General features: G+C 33.9%; 2 protein-coding genes and 1 long non-coding RNA gene across 4 annotated transcripts in view; 2 read left to right on the forward strand and 1 right to left on the reverse strand.

The window, feature by feature from the left end:
- LOC100177672 (diacylglycerol O-acyltransferase 1) overlaps window positions 1-2,661 on the reverse strand; it is a gene marked incomplete in the record, with an annotated part of 9,099 nt that extends 6,438 nt beyond the window's left edge. Inside the window, 4 exon segments of the mRNA XM_026838736.1 lie at window positions 1,039-1,119; window positions 1,372-1,412; window positions 1,888-1,975; window positions 2,403-2,661. Coding sequence (XP_026694537.1) covers window positions 1,039-1,119; window positions 1,372-1,412; window positions 1,888-1,975; window positions 2,403-2,566 — 374 coding nt within the window.
- A 4,654-nt stretch (window positions 2,662-7,315) lies between these two features.
- Window positions 7,316-9,021, forward strand: LOC100187275. 2 transcript variants are annotated; one of them, XR_003396870.1, is made up of 4 exons: window positions 7,720-7,734; window positions 7,824-8,067; window positions 8,122-8,266; window positions 8,907-9,021. It is a non-coding gene; the product is annotated as an uncharacterized LOC100187275 (long non-coding RNA). The 2 variants fall into 2 exon arrangements; XR_182209.4 differs by having other exon boundaries at window positions 7,316-8,067.
- A 2,162-nt stretch (window positions 9,022-11,183) lies between these two features.
- LOC100184778 (26S proteasome regulatory subunit 8) overlaps window positions 11,184-16,361 on the forward strand; it is a 9,993-nt gene continuing 4,815 nt past the window's right edge. The window contains exons 1-8 of the mRNA XM_002131011.5: window positions 11,184-11,344; window positions 12,222-12,434; window positions 12,589-12,665; window positions 13,490-13,631; window positions 14,057-14,211; window positions 14,542-14,691; window positions 15,365-15,476; window positions 15,757-15,811. Of these exons, the coding sequence (XP_002131047.2) occupies window positions 11,317-11,344; window positions 12,222-12,434; window positions 12,589-12,665; window positions 13,490-13,631; window positions 14,057-14,211; window positions 14,542-14,691; window positions 15,365-15,476; window positions 15,757-15,811 (932 nt within the window). The 5' untranslated portion in view covers window positions 11,184-11,316. The remainder of the gene's footprint in view (window positions 11,345-12,221; window positions 12,435-12,588; window positions 12,666-13,489; window positions 13,632-14,056; window positions 14,212-14,541; window positions 14,692-15,364; window positions 15,477-15,756; window positions 15,812-16,361) is intronic.

The following is a 16,361-nucleotide window of genomic DNA, read 5'->3' on the forward strand; positions in this document are numbered from 1 at the left end:
ATGATGGACCAAGTTACTCTCCGAAACATCTTTCTAATCATGAGTTTGTTATCCAAAATAGAAATAGAAAACTCACCTTTGCCAAATGTCTCTCAATGTGAAACGCAAGGAAAATAAAAACGCTTGACCCTACAAGGCAATAAAAATCAAATAAAAAATTGTAATACTTTATATATATAATTCATAAAAACGCTAAAATATATGTATACACCCTTTTAAAATGTGGTTTTACAAAGTGTCAACAAAACAATAACTTTGAATTGATTACACCACTTTTCACAGGTGTTTATATAAGTTAAGTTGTTTTTGACAGTTAGTTTTACAAAGTGTCAACAAACATAACCTTCAATGAATGCAACTTGTTTATCCTTGCATGAAGGGGCAATGGTAGACGTTATATACAAGTTGCTACTTAGTGTCTCATATTTTGAGGGGAATTTCATATTAGATTCGTAATGTCTGGCTTACAATTTGGACAAGCCATTAGTGACCATTGGGTTGGAGCAATTGCTGGCAAGTTTCTTGCTTAGGGACACATTCGCCCACAAATAGTGGCAGCATCCAGCTTTGAACCCATAAACGCTGGGCTGAGAGTGGGCACGCTAATAATTGTGCCATGACAACGGACCATACTTGAATCACACGTGACTTGTAAACAAGGATAATTTTTTTTCTTAATTTGTTTTTTGAAAGCGTTTCTGTTAAACTGTTTCGAGTAACTATGTTTGGACAACCACATATGTAACATTTCTCTTAATTAACTTAATGACCAATCTTCACTTGGTTGACTTGTGCAGTGTGGGCAGACATTAGGTTCTACAGTTTCTACCACGTATGTAACTTTTACTGAACTAAGCATGCAAACGTTTTTAACGAAAAAATAATGCTCTCTTGTTTCTTATATACACATATTATATTGTTACAAGTGCAATTTTCAAAAAGAAAAAAAACTGTTTTTTTATCAACAATTTTTTTTCGGCTGCTTCACCAGTACGATGTATTTATGTTATAATGATTAACATAGATTACTTACCCAACACCAGCAATAGATTGGGCCACTGATATGGATTATGTAGAACGGCGGTTAGCCACTGTAAGGGGTCAACCAAAATCCCATAACTGGAAAACAAACAAAAAAACATTTATATACAAACTTGTAAACACACTTATTTATTTGTGTACTGATGGTTTGACGTTCATACAAACCAAATTATTGCCAAAAAATCTGTAGAAAATAAAATAACTTCTTCGCTTAGATTCAGTGTTACAAAAATGTAAAAAAAATAAACCAAAATATATACATATACATATTATATATTATAATAGTTTTGTTTACAATCCACTTATTCATTCAATTCAATAAACACTTACTTTCTTATGTTCTCTAAGAAAACTCTCGCATTTGAAATAACCTGTGAGATAATAAGATTTTATATGCACTGTCGAGTTAGTAAACCAGGTATATATATGAAACAAATATAAATTATTAGTAATGTTTACTGAATAATGCAGTGCCAAGAATTCTAGGGTTGGCCTGCCTACCCTGCCACCCCAGGTTTGGTGCCTATTGCTAAAACAGAATGAAATAAATGCAGAAAAATAACTGACATGTTTATTTGTTTTACCCAGTTTGTTAAATAAAATAAAATGAATAAACAAAAAAAACAGAGAGATTTAAATAAATAATGAATAAAAAATACATAGATTAAAAAAGTAATAAATGATAAATAAAAATGAAATAAAAACTCAAAAAAAAGAATAAAATATAAAATAAAAATAAATAAAAATATAAACAGTAATGAAAGTAAATTAATGAAAAACAAGGAAAATGCATAAATAAAAAATTAAAAATAAATAAAAACCGTGATAATAAATGAATCAACGAACCAGCAATACAACGCATAAGTTAAGGAATCCCCTGTAATCATCGAAACCACTAGAGGTGCTAAACAATGAAGGACGAGCGTTGTGACAACTGGAAATTAAATATATTTTATATCATTTATTACTTTCAATTGAGATGGAAAATAAAAGATTAATATGTTTTATAATATAGTGGGGTGAGGAAAGATGGGACACATCTTTTCATTATATTTTCTCGTCTCATTTGGTAGTAAACATAGAACATACAAATAAAACATATTAATCTTTTATTTTCGCACATTTCAGGCTTTTTCGACTTCTATATGGATGAGCTCCTACAGTGAGGCACGTCATGGGACTTGGGATTTAGACCAGAGTTGGCCCGTTACCCCAACATTGTATATGCACATTCTATTCTATATGGGTGAGGTCCTACAGTGAGGCATGCCATGGGACCTGGGCCTAGGTCAGAGAAAAAGAAAAAAAGAAAAATATTCCTCACAATTCTATTATACAATAACACAGAACAAGAATCTTACATTTTTGTTCCATAAGTTGGAATTACTTTTAATTTTTCATGTTTTGTTTCCGATTTTGAATTTCCGTTTCCAAATATTGGTTCCTCGAATGATTCTCCACTTGTGCTGATTGAACGATTTGATTTTCGCTGGCGAAGAGTGCTGCCTCCATCATTTTTTGACATTTTACAAGAAAAATATGAAAGTTACGCTATGTGTGAAATGTAAATGCCGTTAATATTAAACAGAACACTTAATATTGGTACTAACTTTGCTGGTTAAACGAGCAAAAAAAAACGATGTAGTTTAAACTATATATATATATACATAATACTTAAGATTGGCATGTAATATTAATATGCCAAGAAACTATATTTATAATTTATTTATGATAACAAGGCTTTAAATGCTTTCTTTTTTATTAATATGTAGGTCAGTGTAAGATTACAAGTATGTATATATACATAGATATAACATAAATAAATTTCAATTTAACTTTTCCAACACAATAGCAAAGATTAATTTAGTTTAAACAACAAAGAGAAAGAGAGGGAATCCAAAGCAAAATAACAGTCGATAAAACACGCTATGGATAAAACTACTTGAGTAAAATTGTCAAATAAAAGTACCATTCCAGTATAAAGTAACTAATAAAATAGATTGCTACAAATGAAGAATTTTCCCCACGTTATCTGCTAACCACTAACTAATAAACTGATTAGTTTAAAAAACATAAAATGGTTAATGGTATATACCCATTTGAATACGATAGCAAAAATCAAATTAATTAAAACAAGTGAGACAGAGGAATTAGCAACAAAACGTTAGTCAATAAACACACTACGGGTAAAAACAACTTAAAGGTGGCTGTACACAGTATCCGGAATTCGTCCGTTTTGTCCGGTTTCGCTGCCGCATGCGGAACTCGGTAATGGGTTGCATACGACTTCGCAGCGAATTCGCATGCTAGATACTGTGTACAGCCACCTTAAGTAAAACTGTAAAAGTGTCAATAAAGCGTTGCTGTTAAACCCACAATACAGTATAACTTTATAGTATGTACATTAACTCATATCCGATTATTGTATTGCACTATCTGCTAACCGCTAATCTGTAACGGAACTTCCTATAACCCGTTCCAACCTCTAACACTTTCCACCAGCCTAATCTGTAACATATATAAAACCAGAAGACACTAAACGTTTTCCTCACTCAATAAGACTCATCATATTTAATTTTGTAATAACTATAAAAATAACTAACTTTTTTTTGTCTATTCGATTATGGTAGCGAGGATTTAGAAATATTTAAAACAAAAACAGAGGCGACAAAAGAGTTTTAAAAACACGCTTAAAGTTACAAACCTATTTACAATTAATTGGAAGAAAATAAGCGTGGTCGCTATTATACTAGCAATACACATAATAACTATAATAATACTTATGTTTATTATGCAGACAGTTATAATACAGCTATAACACCCAAGTTATACCGAAACTATAAATACTTACTACAGACGGAAACGCTTATATCTCCGCATCGCGCATGACGCGCGAATCATTATGACGTCACAAACTGTACTTTGACCCAAAAGAGAAAGTTTGCGCTAGATGGGAATTCCCCAAAATCATTTTGTCAAATAATGCGTGATATTAGTGTTGCCAGTTTAAGTTTAATTAAATTTATAAAAATTGTTTGTTTTAGTCAAAGAGATTAAAACCATGTTTTTAATGGTTTTAATCTCTTTGGTTTCAATAAAATTTAAATTTTATAAAATATTTTCTTATTAATCTCTTTGAATGCAGTAACGAAGATTATATTAAAGAATAAACATGTAACAGGAAGTGAATTATTAGTAAAACGACAACCTGGAAAACTACAATGCTTGTTTTTTTTATTACTATTTATTTATTGTGATTATTTTTACGAACGTATAAATATGATAATCTTTAGTTCTGTGTGGTAAAATGGCACATCGTTAGGACCTAAATCCCATATTTCATAATAGCGTTTTCCACAATTAACAATGCTCTTTTAGAGTCGCGAGGCTAAGGATTTGTATTTCTGAAAATATAATTTTTAACTACTGAATATGAAGATGAATAGTTTTAAGACCATGTCCCATTCACTCAACCAATCTATATACAAAAACAACAAATAAAAAAAACGACTTTATGATATGCATGCTTGGTTGATTATAATGGGCATTGTTTGCTTGCAGGGTATGTACGATTGTCGGTTTTTGCTTTCCCTTTCCTTCGCTGTTGTTTTATTTAACCTGATTTTTGCCACCATATCCGAAGAGATAATATAAATAACTAATTCTATATGAAGCAGTTTGAGACAATACAGCCATTTCCTAATATACTACACACGCGCATGTCACACCTTCCTGTGTTTGTTTATAAAACTTCATACCGATTGTCGTTTAGTCGTTACCTCCATTCTGCTGGCGGATGTGATCTTCTTATTGCGTCAAATAAACACGCGTAGTCTGCGTGTCTCGATGGTTGTTCTGTGTGGATCAAATCATGTACGCAAACTAAACAAACTGTATTACGTTGTGGCATGGCCTACTCAATACGTTGTGGCATGGCCTGGTTGCGGTAAGGTATATAGATATTTGTTTAGACACCGTTAGCACATAATGAATAGATGAATGAATGTAACTTACATTCTCCTCGCGTGGCCGGAAAACGACAGTCATTATAACACTGGTTTAACACCTCGTGGCAGCTTACGAGTTACCATGTATACAGTAGGGTATATGGGGAGATGGGACACCTTTAGCACATAATATCTAAATGTCTTGATCGTGTTTTAAACAGTTAACAACGGTCTAGGGGAGTCGTGAGCGTCGTGAGGATACGCTTTTATAATTCTTTGCATTTCCTTTTTTTACTACCAAATTGGGCGAGACAATAGAATGAAAAGGTGTTCCATCTTCCCCCAACCTACTGTATGTTACTTTAGGTAGTGATTATTTTAGATTTTTTTGTATGGCTGGTAATTTGGACAATACATTAGTGACCGTTGAGTTGCAGCAATTGCCGTTAAGTGTCTTGCTCAAGGACACATACCACCACAATGGTGGCAACGACAAGCCTTGAACCTATCACTCTGGGTTACAGACAAGCGCGCTAACCACTTTGCCACGGCGCCATACTAATGTATCATGTTTGTTTTAAACAATTAACACTAAGCTATTTTAGAGTCGTGTGAATACGGTTGTATAGTGGGCGCGAAAGATGGGACAACAAAGAACATTAAAAACTTTTAAAACCATATCCTCACGACTTCCATAGACTTTTGTTAATTGTCTAAAACAGGATATTTAAATAATATGTCCCAAAGCTGCCCCATCTTTCCCCACGGTATTTTATAATCAATATATAATAACTTTTATTTGTCTCTTTGATTGCGGTAGCGAAGATTTAGAAATATTGTCAACGAAAAGACAGAATACAGCGACAAAATAACAGTTGTTAAAATGCACCATACACACAAGTACCATATACACACTTGAACGTTAGTAAATGTTGTGTATATAATGGTATTACAACACGTTTAGGCAGCTATAAACGATGACACGTGTCTTATGAATTTGCGGTCCCATAACTCGACTGGTTACTGGGCCCGCTTCTTACCCAGAGGTAATCGATTCAAGGCTTGTCGCTGCTACCACTGAGTGGGCATGTGTTCTAGAACGAGAAGTGGTCACAAGTGGGCGGTCGAAATTACCAGCCATACAAGAAAAATTGAAAAAAAAATCGACAAAAAAATTGTTCTTCTATAAAGTATCATACATGGTAACTCGTAAGCTGGCACAAGGTGATGAAACAGCAAAGTAGATTGATAGGGCTAGCTCAAGTGTATGGTTGCGCTCACTAGGTTTCGCTTAGGAGTTGTTCTGCTTTGATTTGTTACGGCGTGCGATCAAGCCTTGATTATAAGGACGATTCGGCCAGTGTAAGCTCAATGTTAAAGAAGACTCAAAAGTATCTGAATATATCTTTATTGTTGCGATCAGTATTTGACGGAATATAGGTTGCAGCAGTAAGCATTACTGCTTATTTAATGCCTTAGTCAAATGGAATACTTGTCGGAGTTGGGCGCTCTAGCATGAGCGATGAGCCCATGTTCAAATAGACTATAAATAACACAGTGAGACATAACTTAAACAGCGATATCTTAAAGGAGTTGACTGCATTTACTTTATATGTATATATTTTTTACTGCAACAGACGACACTCGTGTATTTAGATTCACCCTTTCAGGCCTAACGTTTCATCACGTAGTCATGTCTATACAGGAAGTCTATGAGAGCGTCGAAACTGCGTTGAGATAATTAAAGGGCCTAAACACACCCCAAATGTACTTCGCTTTAATCGATAGAGTGTGTTTTTCTAATTCCAACGACACCTTACTTGTTTTAATCGGTTCTGTATAACCAAAGATATTCCAGCTCAAACACCGTGAAATTCAAAAAACTGATTTGAAAGTTGCGTGGCGAAAAAAATTGAGAAGTGTACTACCCACGTGACAAACACGTAACAAAATTGTTGAAGCGTGGCCGCTCTCATTCAGAAAGGCGAGAGGCAGTGTTTTCAGCGAAAAACGAGAGAACAAAAAAAACGCAAAAAAGCAAAAAAAAACGCAGGTTTCACTTTTACGAATGAATCAGTCACGTGACTAATACGTTCCTACGTCACAATCACGGAGCTCGTAGTAAAAAAAAGATAGCGCTAGAGATCACTGTTTGAGGACGAATATCTCCGCCTATACTGGACCAATTTTAATAAGCAAAGTATTTTTGGAATCAATAAAACGGTCGCTTTATGAATTTACCATAAAAAATAAAAGTGACGTGGGGTGTGTTTAGGCCCTTTAAGAAACAAAATGACGCTCTCTGTTGAAATCATAGAGAATAAATAAAGAGAAAATTAATCAGAAACTTAACGGGAAGTTATTTAAACAACGTCAACGATCACTAATTAATGTTCTAGCTGGTGTAATAAACACGACATTCGATAAGTTTTGTTCTATGTTGTCACGACTTTATAAGAGTTTTTATCCAGTGTTCCTGGCAGGTGTAATCGCTGCTACCGTTATAATTACATACGCGGTAACTTGTAAGCTGGCACGAGGTGTATGAAACAGAACACCCGTGTTATAATGACAGTCCTTGTCGCCATGTGAGGTTAAATAAGTTACTTTCATTCAGAATACTTTCTAAGCGAATCAAAGATTTCTTGAGACCAATATTTAATCTTATATATTCGGTAAAACGTTATCAAAGTTTTTAATAAAATACATAAACGTTTCTTTTCGGAAAACAGACAAATTTCCTGAAGTAAGTATTAGCTGCGGTCTTTGCGTTTGGCACTGAGCAATTATGGCGGTAGTTTTGAAACGTTGAATCGAATTTCGGTTGTTTTTCAGGCGTACTAATCCAAACAGCACGTACTCATGCCTTACACAGGAACTCATCGATGGAACCGAATCTACGAAATCGAGCGGCGCATTTATTGAAAAGAAGCGATTTTACTGGAAAAAAATATTTTATTTTGTTTTAGAAGAAGGGATTTTACTCCGAAAAACAGATGTATCGGAAACAACCAAACAACGTTAGTAATAAAAGGCGCCAAGTTTTGCAATATTTTATCAGTTCTTCAAAAGAAATAACGTGAGTAACTGATTTGCTCTTTGTATGGCTAGTAGTAATTATATTTCATTGCAGATGAACAAGTCAGCACTTCTACTTTTGCTTCTCATCGGACTTCTCGTCCTCACTGAAACTACAACTGCGTGGTGGAGTAAGGTAGGTCGTCGTCGTGGTTCCCATACCCCTTATGACGAACTGGAATTGTCACAAATAAACGAAAGTAAGTGGATACATACGAAAAAGCAAGCAGTTTTAACCGTGTATTACAATTTTCGGTGAATTCTTTCGCTCCTTATTCATCTGTAAAAGTTAACAGCCTAAAAAAAATAAAAAAATCTATATAGTAGGGTGGGGGAGGATGGGACACTTTGTGGGCCAGAACTTTTAATTTTTGTTTTCCGGCCCCCATTTGATGATAATCGGGGTATTTCCCAAAAAATATTATGTTTTTTAAATTTGGAGGTATTAGGCAATAAGTGCTTAAGAGTTCCATCTTTCCACATTGAACTATATATGTGTCCTTGTTAAAAAAATTAACGACAATTGCTTTAACTCAGTGGTTTCATTGGGTATAGTTTATGAAGGGATAAAACATTATCTTGGTAATATTATTATTATTAGTAAGAAATCAATTCAAGTTGTGTTATCCAAATCATCAGCCATACCTTTTAATCTAACAAATGAAAATCCCGTATGAAGTCATAACCCACAAATTTACACATACATGGTAACTCGTAAGCAGGCACGAGGTGTATGAAACATATAACATCCGTGTTATAACGACTTTTGCTGTCATGCCATGCGAGTATAAACAAGTTTAATTTATTTATTTTAACAAGTGAACAAAAATTAATTCTTAGTTCCAGACATGGAGTCCGAGGACGGTTTCATTTGGTATAATGGACAAGAATAACTACTTAATCGTGCATAAGCTGCAATCGTACGATTTTAATAAATTGAACATCAGCAAAACATATACCTTGTGTTGTGTACAAGTCTCTTCTTTGTTTCTTTAAACTCAGTGAATGTATAAACATGCAATATAATTTTAAAGACCGATTAGTTCGGCTAAAATAATTTAGAAAATCAATTGTCCGCTATGTCCGCTATGTCTGCTATGTCCGCTATGTCCGCTATGTCCGCTATGTCCGCTATGTGTGTCCGCTGTGTCCGCTATGTCCGCTATGTCCACTATGTCCGCTATGTACATTTACCGCTTGTAATAAATCATTATGCAGCCGCCACAATATGAATAATATTAACTTCTAACATTACCTATAATACTGCGTGATTACGGTTTATCCAAATTTACAAAACAAACGTCCTTAAGCAACGACAAGGTTAACTAGTGTAAATTTACAAGTGAACATATGGTACAGGAGTTGTACAATAAAAGCGTGGTGCTATATCTACTGTAGTACTAATTGCTTTTATAACCAGAAACCAAACAGTTCATGATATCTTGCTATGTTTTATTCCTTTTTCTGGTATACAAGTACACGATACGGTGTCGGGCAAAACCTTACTTGACGGCTGGGCAAAAGCTCGTAAGAGCCCGCCATGAACCTAGACTGACCTCGAGGTCTCAGTGCCGATAGTGGTTTCTCGTTATTCGTTATTGTGTTAGGGAAAAGGCGAATTATATACCGGACAGAATCACGTGACAGCAGTGTGACGTCATGCGATAAAAGGGAATCGATTTGGGCCTGTCATCGGCTAAACGGGATATCATTAACCTCGTTCAACGGGGGGTTTGTTTTCATGGGAAAGTCTCTCATGAGATAAGTCGTATCCGCACTGTTGACATTGATTAATTAGATATTGGGATTGGGTTATGTGACGTCACTTTAGGCGTCGAGTTGCAACAGTAGTAATAGGGTTACTATGCTAACTAATACTATGCTAATTATTACTTTATACCGTGCTCACGCATTAGGTCTTTGATGTCTTGTTTACACTAGCATGGCGTAGTAATAACAACAGTAATTATAACACGAGTGTGTTGTTTATACACCTCATGCCAGCTTATGAGTTAAAACGATTTTATATTCCCCCCCCCCCCTTATCTATGTAATAATGTAACTTTGTTGGTCGTCGATTTTATTGTTATTTTAATTCTCTGTCTTAATATGTGGGCGCCAGGCGGTATCAGGCACATTATCCAAATATCACCCTTAAATAATGACTTTAATAGATTGCAATATATATGTAATCTCTTTCCCTTAATGGTAACACCTCGTATGCGCAACGACAAATGGTGACCGATCTGTGAAAAGAAATTTACAAAAGTGCCAGTCACGTTATAATGTTGCAGTTAATTCTTATTCTTGTCTATTTTCAGAGAAAAATCATAATTATTTTGATTTTTATTAATACTGAATAGCGTGTTTAAATTTGACAATTTGAAAAATAACTATTTGGATGCGATTTTTGTTTTTTTACCATTGTTTGAAAACCAAATTAATAATTTAAAATTTACTCGACTTTTTTTTTAAAGAATATTTTTTAACGTACAAATAATACTCATATGCATTTAAATCTATTTTAAATATAATAATCTTAAAAAATGTAAACAAAATTTATGCATTTTTTTGTAAATTAGTCATTTTGAATGAATTTAACTTACTTTATCGGGCATGACTAAAACCCTGAAACCCTGCCTTCCCTGAAAAGCCTGAATTCGCTTTCAGTGCTGCCAGTTTGTTTTCTCATATTAAATTCTCCATGGTGATTGTACATAAGTAAACATATTTTTGCAATTAAAAGTATTCCGCAGCCCTGAATTTCGTTACTGTTATTCTGCAGCCCTGAATTATGTGATTGTAAATACTTATGCGTATTAACAATCAAAAAAAATATACAGTGGGTATCAGTGAGACGTAAGGAACATTTTGAAACCAAAATTTCAGGTGGTGACCAGCTAAAGGATTACCCTTTATCTACGCATTGTGGGGCAATGACAGTGGTTATAACACGGGTGTTCTGTTTCATACACTTTGTGCCAGCTTACGAGTTACCACGAATGTAACTTATTTGACCTAGTTTTGCGTGGCAACGAAAGTCATTTTAACTCATTATAACAGTAACACGGGGATTCATCATACACCTCTACTTGCTTACAAGTTTTAAACCTTTTATTCTTAATGATTTTATTTTTTCAGTTAAATAGTTAATTTTTTATCTTTCCTGACTACACCTATACACACCACCCAAGGCAAATTTGAGATTTCCTGTCCACAAATACGAGGCCAATGCTGAAGCGAACGTCTTATGGCTGGTAGATCCAAAAAGAAAGCAGGTATGGTCGAGTAGGGTATTAAAATACAATGGGGTGACAAAGGACAACCCCCTAACCTGCTAAAAATTCATTTAATTGCAAATAGGGATGCACATTACAGAATAATTAGGTATTCTAGGATATTCTAGAATACTTTATTTCGAGAATTTCAAATCTAAAATTTCGAATCTTTTTTCAAAAATTGTTATTATAGTTTATGAGATGACCGAATCGCGTAATTAGATTTGAATACAAAAGGATTCGAAATTCTGTAATGTGCATCCCTAATTGCAAACAACCTCTCTGGTTAAAAAGGATTTATTTGGCTTTTTTATCAAAACTGTTATTTTGTAATAATATATAACTTTTTTTTTCAATTCAATTCAAATAAGTGGAGGACGGTGCCATTTAGGTGGAATATATATATATATATATTATTGAACAATATGCTGGACCTAATTTTGTCTGGTATGTTTTTGTAGCACCAGTTTTTAACATTTGTATTTTATATCTAAAATAGCAGTAAACACAGACATATTATATATATTATAATACACACTGTGGCGGTACTAGCATTTTAGAGATAGTTTTTTAATTGTTTAAAAAATGGATAATTTATTCAGATTATTATTTCTTGAATTTAAAATTGGTTAGTTTTTAAATCTAATTCTTCTACAATTAGTTTATCTAAAATGATAATATGATGATGTTGCTGCTGTGGTTTGATTCACTTAGATTGTTAATATTAGGTTAAAAAACTCTTTACACATTTTTACCCAAGTTTAAATTAAATTTTTTACTTAAAATTTTTACTTTTTTTATGTAGTAAAATTAAGTTAAAAAAATGTTACCTGTTTTTAACACATTTTTTTCTAACTTTTGTTTAATTTTTTTCTAGGTACAGCATCCCCTCGTAAACGAACTCGTAAATCCAATAGTAGCCCTGATAATAACCGAACCCAAGCCCCTTCTGCGGACCCCACAAGCCCCCCCAGCCCCGCCAGCCCCACCAAATCCGTGGGGAGCCCAAACAAAAGGGTGAAACGTGAAATTAAGGAAGAGTCGCAACTTTTAGTCGACGTTTTGACCAAAAATAACGACATGATTCAAGGTTTGCTATTTTTATTTTAGTCTGTATGGGTCTTGGAGGACATAGTAGCCATAAAAAGTCTGCTATTTCTATTTAAAATTGTCGATATCAAAAAATGTAATTAGTTTGTTAGGGTGCCAAATAAGTTCTGTTTATCCGTAATTTCTTTCTTTAGCACGAAAAAAAGTGAAGACGGAGGCAGTCCAGGGCGAAGCTCATGTGATCCAAAAACTCGCAAATTGTGTCTCAAAAGTAAGTTTTGTTTCTAGACACCCAAACCTGAAGTTTGTGAAATTCCCCGAAAATTAATCACTGAATATTAGAACCAATAAGTTAGATTTGTTTCACGTTTCGATTTGTTTCACTTTAACTATCCTTGCTTACCCTGTGTTTTAAAATTACGACGACAGTGACTTAACTCCAGTCTAGTAGATAAGGCGAAACTGTTTCAAGTTCAGTGTAAAGCGTATTTATTATAGTAAACTAACGAATGGGTAGAGTCACTGCTAATGAAATGTTCGGTGAAGGAAACATGCACAACGGTATTCGGTATACACAACAACTGTAAACATACTGAAAATTATTGCAACAATGTTGTTTAATATACCACGTGGCATCGAATGGTAATAGTGACGATTGTGACGTAATAGCTTTAATATAACGAAAACAATACTAAAGAAATTAGGTAATAATTGTCTAGGCTGATATTTTCCTCATTAATTAATAATTATTTAAACCGAATTTGTTTGACAGAAATAAGTGTATCGTCCAACTATTCCTGCCTCCCCTGTGTTTAAAAAGTTAGGCGCCTATGATTGTACTCTAAATTGCATTTTTTGTTTTCATTTATAATTAAGGTTTTGGGCTTTGCTATTATATTCTGGCACATTGTGTCCTAATAGTAAGTTTTCCTGTGTTTAGTTTACTTTTTGATTTATTTTTTATCTTAATTTAATTTTTTTATTTCCAATGTTTTTATAAAAAAAATTCGAAAAAAAAAATTTTTTTAGTAAAAATTTTCGAACTTAATTTTTTCCTTTTTTTCAGCCCAAGATTTTAAAATTATTAATTTCCAGCTTGAGATAGACACCCCCCATATGGAGGCAGGAGTGGAGCAATACTATCACGTGAAAATACAAGATTTACAAGTGGTCGTCAATGAAAAAGCAAAAAATGTCCGACGTTTACAGGCACAGAGAAATGAACTAAACGCAAAGGGTAAAAAATTTAATTATGAAAATTTTTCGAATTTCTTCAAACCATTTGAAACAGATGGGTTTATATTATATATATATATAAGTATTCTGTTTTTTTTAAACTAAAAATTTAAATTTTTTTTTTTTTATCTTTAATGTATTGTACGTTTTGTCAATATTTTAGTTTTTTTAAAATGAAATTTAAAAAGTAAATGAAATTTAGGTATAAATATATATGGTTGCTGAACCATTATAGGGTAATTAATTTTTATTTTTACCTTTTTATATAATATGTATAAACAAAATTATAAAAAAGGTAAAGTTATTTAATCACACCATAAACTAGTATGGCAACCAATTTTGACGAATTTGCAAGAAACAATTTTGTGTTTTTTTTTTATTTAATATCTTTAAGTTTTTTTAAATTTAAAATTTATTTTTCCAAAGTCCGGATGTTGCGAGAGGAGCTCCAACTCCTCCAGGAGCAAGGATCTTATGTTGGTGAGGTCGTTAAACCAATCGACAAGAAAAAAGTTCTCGTAAAAGTTCATCCTGAAGGAAAGTTCGTCGTCGATATCGATAAAGCAATCAAAATTGAGGACGTGAGCTATTTCTTGTTTATTCTTTATAATTTTTAAAATTTAAAATAATGAAGTTTTGGTTATATGTATATATATATATAATAGATATAATGGTTAAACAAATTCGAAAAGTGGTGCAACCAATTCAAGGTTGTTGTTTTGTTAACACTTTTTAAAACTAGCTGTCAAAATACTAATCAAATAGTCTAGGTCTACACAACTGTATTAAATGCCTGAAAGAAATTTCTGTCTGTTTCTGGTTTTGGGTTCTAAGAAGGCCAACTGCCCAAAATTTATAAGGTTAATGCAAATCCTCTGTTTTTTTGCCGACTAATAACATAAAAATCGCAGGTAACAGCAAATTGTCGAGTCGCCCTGCGTAGTGACAGCTACGTTCTGCACAAGGTCTTACCAAATAAAGTGGATCCTCTCGTCTCTTTGATGATGGTTGAAAAAGTTCCAGATTCAACTTACGAGATGGTTGGTGGGTTGGATAAACAGGTCTGTGGTTTGTTTGTGTTTGAGGTTCATTGTGGTGGCTACAGTTCGGTGTGTGGGGCTTGGGGGTCAAATTCAGGGTCAAGGGGTCAAATTAGTGTTGTGGGACATTTATCTCTTTGTTCAAATTTGGCGTTCTTATTTTTACGAGAGTTTAAAATACTTCCGCCAACAAATGTTTGTACTTTACATTTGTTCATCGTGTTCTGCATCATCGTGTTCTAGCGTTAATAATTACGTCAATGTCTGCTTTATTTAATATGTTTTATATAAGCTTCTGGTGTTTGAGACAGAACACCTGTTTTTTAACAGCTGCTGTTGCCCCTCCAAGCGAGAATAAATAAGTTACATAGGTGGTTGGTAATTAGCGGGCAGGCACGAGGTGTATGAAACAGAACACTCGTGTTATAACAACTGTCGTTGCCCCGCCATGCGAGGATAAATAAGTTACGTACGTGGTAACTTGTAAGCGGGCACATGGCGTATGAAACAGAACACTCGTGTTATAACAACTGTTTTTGCCCCTCCAAGCGAGGATAAATAAGTTACATACGTGGTTGGTAATTAGCAGGCACGAAGTGTGTCGTACTTGGCACAACTCCGTGTTTTTCCCTTTTGTAATCTTATTTTAGTTTTTTATTATGACATCATCCACCTTATTGTGACATCACAACAGATCAAAGAAATCAAAGAAGTGATTGAACTACCAGTAAAACATCCGGAATTGTTTGAAGCGCTTGGTATCGCGCAACCAAAAGGTGTTTTACTGTATGGACCTCCAGGAACTGGTTAGTAAAAAAGACACAAATTTAATTGGATAATAAAATCCCAGTTTTTAAGAAAGAAAATTTTTTTAGCCTTTTTCAATTTTTTTTTTAATTTTTAGGTATTTGTATGTAAAATTTTTTTTCGTTAAATCGATTTTTAACTATTAACAAGTTAACAACCCTGTTATAGAGTCGTAAGGCTACAGTTGTATAATTCTGTAAAAATTCTCTGTTTATTACCGAATAGGGCGGTAAAAGTGAAAGAAAACATAGACCTTTAATATTTGTTTTTGCATTTCAGGAAAAACTTTATTGGCACGAGCTGTTGCTCATCATACTGATTGTACTTTCATTCGGTGAGTAAGTTTGGCAGTGAGCATGAGGTGTATGAATACACCATGTGTCTGGTGTATAAGAAGACACCCATGTTATAACTTGACAGTGAGCATGAGGTGTATGAATACACCATGTGTGTCTGGTGTATAAGAAGACACCCATGTTATAACTTGACAGTGAGCATGAGGTGTATGAATACACCATGTGTGTCTGGTGTATAAGAAAACACCCATGTTATAACTTGACAGTGAGCATGAGGTGTATGAATACACCATGTGTGTCTGGTGTATAAGAAGACACCCATGTTATAACTCGACAGTGAGCATGAGGTGTATGAATACACCATGTGTGTCTGGTGTATAAGAAGACACCCATGTTATAACTTGACAGTGAGCATGAGGTGTATGAATACACCATGTGTGTCTGGTGTATAAGAAGACACCCATGTTATAACTTGACAGTGAGCATGAGGTGTATGAATACACCATGTGTGTCTGGTGTATAAGAAAACACCCATGTTATAACTTGACAGTGAGCATGAGGTGTATGAATACACCATGTGTGTCTGGT

This window comes from Ciona intestinalis, unplaced genomic scaffold, assembly GCF_000224145.3.
Source record: "Ciona intestinalis unplaced genomic scaffold, KH HT000106.2, whole genome shotgun sequence".
Classification (NCBI taxonomy): domain Eukaryota; kingdom Metazoa; phylum Chordata; class Ascidiacea; order Phlebobranchia; family Cionidae; genus Ciona; species Ciona intestinalis.